The following is an 8,117-nucleotide window of genomic DNA, read 5'->3' as shown; positions in this document are numbered from 1 at the left end:
TTTTCCCACCTTCTCCGGCTGGTGTGGCCACCTAAACCAACCTTCTATTGCAGCACTTTTACAACTTGACAGGCCTTGCTGGAGGCAGGCATCAACAGCACCAGCAGAGGTCAGACTATAAATAAGTTTAAGTGTGGGGAGCTCTTTGATTTGTCACAGCAGACGCTGTTTCTTTTTATTTTCCCAAACAAACGTGGTCCACGGCCGATCTCTCAGGGAAGTGTTGAATCTTTCTGATTATTTCTATGCACCAGCCGCGACCATCGAACTCCCTGTGATGAAAAGGTCAGACAGACCTGGTTTATCAACTTATGGAAAAATGTTTCTCTCAAACACATTATTCTTTTAGTTGATAGAAGAAAAAGGGGGGAAAATAAACATGAAATATTGATGGAAAAAACTGGGCAAGTTTAGTGATTTATTATTAATATATATATTAAAAAACAACACATCAGTTACAGGAGGGCTGTGACATCACTGGATGGGATGGGTGATGTCATGATCTTCAACCAATGAGAACCAGAACTGACGGGGACAGAAAAAAAGGAAAACGCTACCAAACACTCAAATATCAGCTGGGCCACAAGGTGGCGTCACAGCAACAGACCATGGCTTCACAGGGGATTTTGTTTTTCTTCCTCTAAGTGTAAACACACACAGACTGGAGATGACTTTAAATGGACCACAGATGTGAACGCTTGTTGGTCCCTGTATGTGGCGCTCTAATTGACTGATGACCCGTCTGGGTTTAACCCCGCGTCCCCCGGGGAGCCGGCGGGGATCGGTTCCATCTTTCCCTTCGACCCATAACAGGATAAAGCAGTCGAAGATGAATAAATTGAGGGAACTGTATTCCAGTGATTCCCGCCACTGCATTATTGGCATTCACGGCGTCTCGGCACCACAGGAACTGTTCTGGAATTCACCGTACGCCGACTCCAACACTTCATTTGTCTGCAGCGCTGTGTGCAAAAAGCACAGCCTTCCAAGGGATGATTTGCAATCCATGTATAATTAATCAAATCTTGGTGAAACTATAATATATTATTAGAAAGATCTCCCCATGGCGCCCCCAGGCGCAAAAAAATCTGGTGTTTCATTTTTCACCGTGCTGTTGGAGCGAACAGGTGGTCCATCCATCGATTCCCCTCGCTGGAACGTCACGGAAAAAAAAAAAAAAAAACCCACACATTTTTGGACTGATATCATGGCAGGAGCTGTTGTTTCAGCATGTTACAAAACATGGCAGATCCATAACACACACCAGGGAATCCGCCCCCCCCCCGGGCCCCTCCTCCTCCCCCTCCATCATCCATGTTCAGCTCAGGGTGGTTTTCAAGGCTCAGCCGTTAAAAAACACTTTATGTAAGTTTGCTGAAAGTGCTGCGATGCTGCGATGCTAGGAGAGAGAAATTAGACGGCAGACTGGAAAAACAGTCTGTGTTTAAGAGACGCTCTTAAACCCCGGAGCTCAACCTTCAAGGTCGAACTGCTTATCACACACACACACACACACAGATACAGTACACAATGGGACAAAAGGTAATCTGTGCTAAAGGAGATCACACGGCGACTGACGCACAGACGTTTCTCCGACACACACACCGTGTCAGGTCTAATATCTGAAACCGTTCCACCGCTGTCAAAGCGGAAATATGAAAAATTAAAGTGTCATATATACAGGACGGAAGTGTTAAATGGCCGAAGGCGAGATCCGACCACAACACAAGGCTCTCCTTCAATCATTGATCAGCTGTTGTCAGCCTTTCACCTCCTGGTGCACGGTGTCAAATAAACCCCGGGTTTGATACATGCAGGAGGACGATGTGGTGGAAGAAAAAAAAAAAAGAAAAAAAAATGTTGTTTTTCCTCTGTGCTTGTTCTTGTTTTGTTTTGCTTCATAATGTAGGTGAACATTTCTTCTGGCTGCAGCCGAACTCCATCCCTGTCAGACGGTGCCGTCTCTCAGCCCCGTCCAAATGTTAACACATTAAAGAGTAAAAAAATAAAAACAAAACATCCCTTAAGCGATGGAGGACGATTTGCATCCAAATTGCCGGGCTTCATTCATAATTGCTGGCATGCATAATGTGGAGCATAAAGATTCCAGAGAACAGACAACGTAAGTGATGATTAATGGTAGTTATTTAGCTCAATTAATCACACGGAGAAATGTGAGAATTCACATTCTGAGACAGGCCGCGGTAACGTGTCTCCATGAGCCCACGGTGTTCTAACAACCAAACAAAGATTTGTATTTTTTTCTTGGATTTCCAGCAGGCGTTGGATTCTGTGTTGTCTGACACAGAGGTCACTGTGAAATCCCTGGGTTCTTCACACCCAGATTTGCAGTTGTACAAACCCACTGTGTAACTCCCATCTATAAATGATGCATCTGGAGGGCATGCTTCCTCCTTCGTGCTCAGCCTCCTTTTCTCTCTCTCTCTTTTTTTTCAAGCAGCTGCTCAAATTGGTCATTAAAGTGGATTCCATCGTCTTATTTAGACGCACACCATCAAAGCGGCCATATGCACAACAGCTTTATAATAGCTGTATAAAATCCGGTGGCCTTTAACACTGTGCTGAACACAAAATTATGTGGCAAAAAATAAATCTAATTACGCAGCTATTCAGCATCAAAAGCTTCGCCTGCAGAGAGGGCTCAGAAGAAAAAGGGCCAAGAAAAGGAGAGAGGGAAAAACAAGGAGGACTCTGGCTGTGTGTTTGGAGATAGGACACACACACACACACACACTTCCTGTCTTCACACACACACACTCATGTTTGCGCAAATAAATGTGACAACAAACAGAGTGGAAGCATTCTGAACACAGCCTCAAACGGATTTAGTGACATGATACGTTAGCGCTGATTTCACAGAAACGCAGCGTCAATATTAACGATAAAAGAGACGAAATAACAACATCTGTCGAGCTCTAATAAAAGTGGGATTCCTGCTTTGATGTAGGAACAATGACTAAAGGTTTCAGGCTGCACAGCCCTGACATCACTGCTGCAGGTTCTTCTCTGTGACCTACGGTCGGCTCTCCGACTATTTATGGAAGATGAGATTTGATCTTAGGGCAAAAGTTAGCGTTTTATTTTAGCCTAAGAAACTCTAAGTCATTAAGATTCTAAAAAAGGGGCATTTAAATCCACTGCAGTTCAACATTAGTGGAAAAATCCAGAGCAGCAGCAGAAAGATGACGTGGTTAGCAAAATTAGCTAATCAGGCTAACACCCGAGCTCCATGAAGATAACATTAAAATGAAACTTTCTATTCACCACGAAAAAGAAACTGAAAAATAAAACACTTTTTTTGAACCATAATGAAAAATGAAAAATCCTCCAATCCTGATTTTATGTTTTAAAATGGGTGTAATTTTAACAGTTTGGCAGAAAACAGTCGGAGCTGGACGGCTTGGACAAAGTCAAGTGGGGCAGCTGTAACACCAAGGCAGTCAGCCACTGCTGATTGGCTGGGATTTTTTCTTCTTTTTTTTTTGTAACAAAAATCTGAGACTTTAGATTGATGTCCATGCAATTTTGGCATAAAACACTTCAAAATCTTCAGTTAAATTTCAGTTATTATTTTAGTGAAACTCTGTATTTTCTCTGTCGCTGAATTTCTCTCTGTTCATTTAAAAATTATTTTCTTTAAAACGTACAGTTGTACTTCCATGTGAAGTACAAGATGATACTTATTTACATGCAGTTTCTCCAACTGCCACTAGCTGCTCATCATATTTAATCTCCACGTAATTTTAAAAAATGTCACGACTTAATTGACAGTTTTATAAAAAGGTTTTAAACGTATAAAAACGTCAACCTGCTTCAAATAAATAAATAAATAAATAAATATGTTTTTATGTCTTTGATGGTAAAAATACCCAGTGATCAAAGTTTGGAGTACGCGGCATGTACTCCCTGACACCCGGTGACAGAACTGGTAGAGACTGAAGTACCTGCAGAGTATTTTAAGCACTGCTGAGTATGTGCCAGAAAGAATTAAGTTGACAAGTTAAAAACATGGCACCACATGGGGGCGTGAGAGGAGCAGAGAGGACAGTGGGAGAGAGTCACATCAAATATTAAGACGAGGAGAGAGAGAGAGAGAGAGAGGGAGGTAATACTGCCCCATTGTTGAAGGATGATTAAATTTTCAAAATAAAACGTCTTTTTTCTTAGTATCAAAGTCTGACCTTTGACCTGTAGTTCTGAAACAGGAAGATTATCTTTGAATGAAAACAGTGAAGAGATTTGACTGGAATCTTTTTGGAATGAAGTCAATTAGTAAAAACTGAAGTCCTTTTTTTTTTTTTCCACTGTGTCACACTACATCCAAAGGTCCCCGAACCAGGGGTTGGGAACCCCGTGATGAAGAGTGAAGGTGTTCACCAATGACAATATAACCGATCTTCACCTCTTTGTAAAAATAGAGAGCAAATATAAACACCAGCGACTCCTGACCCCCCCCGACCCCCCGATCATACATTTGTCAAAGTGCGGTGTTGGACAGGAAGCGTTACCTCCACGGGGAACCTCCTGCCACCGATGCTGTGCTCGGAGCCCGCTGATCCATTATTCTGGCCCCAGTGAAATTCCATCTTTTCAGCCTTAAAGCGCCCCGGCAGCCCGGCCCCTCTGACGAAGTAGTCGTCCTTCAGGAGAACAGCCACTGTGGGGGGAAAAAAAAAAAAAAAAAAAAGTTTTCAGTCAGGTGACTGCAGCAGTGTTTTTATGTGTATTTATATGAGAGAAGATCATTTTTTAGATTCAGTCTGTGTTTTTAATCAGGACTGATACGGAGATGATTAAAGTCTAATTAAAGTATTTGTAAATCAGAGATTCACTGAAATGGATCTGCTTTATTTAGAAATAACAGGAAAATCAAAATTAACACCTCGACTGTGTTCATTAATTTATTAGATTAAAGCTTTTACCACATTTTCCGCACGGGCAGAAGGACACAGTTCATTCTCATATCACTGCTCTAATACACACAGTACACAGTACACAGTACACAGTACACAGTACACATGTACTTCTGATTCAGCCTTCAGTTTTCATGCACTGCAGGAGAAAAAAAAAACCTGGATCTTAAAATACCATCTGAACTCCCAGAATGCATTTGTACAGGCTTCTACTTCCGGTCAGAGGAGTCAGACCAGACCAATCGAGTGCAGATCACTGTGAGTGATCGATACTGAAGACGACGACTTCACTGACACAAACACGGTGAAATCCATCAACTCTACGCAGCTACGTTTATGTTGTAGTTTTGGACTTTGTTCGTGATATTTTTCCATCATAAAAACGTCATTTTTCAACAATGTACAAAATGTTTTTTTTTATGTATTAAAGAATGTTAATTAATGATTAAGTGACATGAACTTTTGGTCGTTATCCAATATTGTCCAAACAATTTCCGATTCCGATATAAACTGATATACCGATGTAGCGAGGCAGTGGTGCCCTGGTGGTTGAAGAAGTGAAGTGCTGCCTGCTCATTAAGGTGATTGGTTAAAGCAGTGATTCTCAATGAGTACAGATAAATAAATTAAGATCTTCATATACAGGTGTTTTTCCCCAAAACTATTTTTAGATCTCACAACATTTGGTGAAACCCAGGAATTGCGGAGGAAAAAATGTTAACGATTCTTACAGATATGACCTAATTACGCTAATATCGTGTCGATATTATCGGACATCCCTATTAACCACGATTAATCGTACATTATCCACAGTTTCCCTGTGATTAATCTGATGAGTTCTCTTCATCATCGTTGGACAGTGTCAGTAAATACATACACACTTCATCTGCTCATCATTTTTCTTTTCATGCTAACACTGGATTTCAATTTGGACGCTGATTTTTTTCCCAGGAATCAAAGCAGCGGCCATTGATCAAATAAATTACATTTCTCTCCTTAATTAGAATTTCAAAAAGAAGCCACAAAGGTAGAAGATCTGAAATGTTTCTGCCTGTTAACCCACAGCAGAAAGGCCCGGCGTTTTTAATGCCATCTCGCCGGAGTATAAATTCATCATTAGATGAAAAGATGGAGGCGCTGATGTTCTCTTTGTGAGAGCAGCAGCCAGTCTCCTGTGGCCTTCACATCCCATCAGCTGACTGGAGGACGTTGCTGTGAGCATATTCAGACGCAGCCATTCTCTATTAAACCTGCTGCATGGTTCACTAGGAAGATATAATAGCGTTCACCTTTTTTGTCATCTTCTCCCTCCACCTGCACGCCTTTTTTTAAGAGCTGTAATAACGTTGCTTCCGCTTGAAGCCCAGCATTAGCCAGCAATCTTACATTTTCTCACAGGTAGAATCCAGAAATACAAAAGTTTTGCTGAAGTTATAAAGTTATAAAAATACAGTCGTGCCGAAAAAATAAATAAAATAAGGATAGGATATTGGCATTTTTGGGGCAGGTGCCACATTTGTACGAAAACACATCTTCAGCTCCGTCTGATTTGGATGCATTTTTTGGGAGAGTATAAAAAAAAATAATAATAATAAAATAAACGTGTTTTTTCTTCTTTAAAAGGCAGTAATGTAAACATATTATTTTGTGCAATTTCATTGACTGTTAAATGACATGTCTGGTAGAAATCAATGGCTCAGATAGCCTCAGGTCCCTATCATTATGAATGAGCTGTGGAAATGTGATGTTGGAGAGGCCGGACATGAGAGGCTGCCTCTGAATACTGATGGCTGTTTGCTCTGACAGGTAAACTAAATATTTATATTAGGAAGTGTAAAATACATTTGTGTCAATTTTCCTTAGGGCTCGGATTCCGTATATTAGACGTCACACATTCAGGACGGGAATGTTTATGGAAACACTTCCACTGTGTTCCAAACGTCGATACGAACTCGACACATGCCATCAATCAACACCAATAATCCTGAAATGAGAAATATGGAAAACACCAGCGTATTTTCACTACACTTTCTTTCAACGTAAACTGGAACCTCGACTGTTGAACAACATTTTGAACTAAAAAATTGCCCCGGTTGTCGTACCGTAACTCGGTCGCCGAACGAGCCAACGACACCAAGTTACGACTGATTCTGGATCAACCAGAAGTAGTATTTCAGAGACAATGATTTGTGAGAAAGCGAATCGAATATCGTCCAATCAGGACTCCTCAGCTGCGATCAGGACGAATCAAATTCCCTCTTCTATTTACAGCTTTAGTCTTTATTCAGTTGTGTTCATTTTTTGTGTTAGATCTAATCGTTTTCATTGGTTTCCTCTTCAGAAAATACTGTAGAAACAGATAAATAATCAATAATCTGAATGATTTAAATAATCAATCATCCAGGAACTGATCAATCCATTTTATATTAATAATTATATTAATAATAATTGTTTCAGTTTTCAAACTTTTCGGTTCACGAACGACCTTCAGAAACGAAGTTCAAAAACCGAGGTTCCACTGTTTTTGTCAAACCTACTCCGTTTCTGGTTGTTTTATCCCTGAGCAGAAAAGTACCACAGGAGGGTCCGTCTGTGGGGGGGTGGGGGGGGCTGAGGGGGGGCTCTGGGATGCCCTCACCTGAAGACGACTTTGGCCGAGAGGCTGGACGACTTTGGCAGAGAGACTGTGGGGATTCATTATAGTGTGGCCAACACGTGTGAGCGCTCCAGAAAAGAGGACCCAGGAGAGCAGAAGATCTGAGAACCTGCTGCTACCACGGACGACCTGATCTCCTTGTCTCCAGGCGAAAAAAAAAAAAAAAAAAAAAGAAGAAGAAGGATCTAACCCCCGGTATCACATGCTAGTGCTGCTAACACTGACGGCTCTCAGCATGAAGGAGCAGATCTTAGATGGAGGGGATTTCAAAGACTAAAAGCATTAGGTTGAAGGAAAAAAACAATCGATACTAAAGAGAGCAGAGAAACATCCAGAAAGAAAAAAAAACACAAAATGCATCGAAGGAGAACGAAACACGTCCCTGTTTGACTGTTACTGATGTAAAAAAAAAGAATTATAAAAATAGTAGTAACCAGTGGTCATGTTACTGCTGCACTGAGTTAAAATGAAAGGAGTTAAAATGACTGAGTTCAAATGACTGAGTTAAAATGAAGGAGTTAAAATGA

The 8,117-nt window shown here is 41.0% G+C and overlaps 1 protein-coding gene across 1 annotated transcript in view; it reads right to left on the bottom strand.

The window, feature by feature from the left end:
* ca16b (carbonic anhydrase XVI b) overlaps positions 1 to 8,117 on the bottom strand; it is a 46,426-nt gene that overhangs the window by 34,320 nt on the left and 3,989 nt on the right. The window contains exon 2 of the mRNA XM_025059852.1: positions 4,530 to 4,678. Coding sequence (XP_024915620.1) covers positions 4,530 to 4,678 — 149 coding nt within the window. The remainder of the gene's footprint in view (positions 1 to 4,529; positions 4,679 to 8,117) is intronic.

The sequence above is a fragment of the Cynoglossus semilaevis genome, chromosome 11, assembly GCF_000523025.1.
Source record: "Cynoglossus semilaevis isolate Cse_v1.0 chromosome 11, Cse_v1.0, whole genome shotgun sequence".
Classification (NCBI taxonomy): Eukaryota; Metazoa; Chordata; class Actinopteri; order Pleuronectiformes; family Cynoglossidae; genus Cynoglossus; species Cynoglossus semilaevis.
Note: the sequence above shows the minus strand (reverse complement) of the source record. Positions and strands in the feature narration are given on the sequence as shown.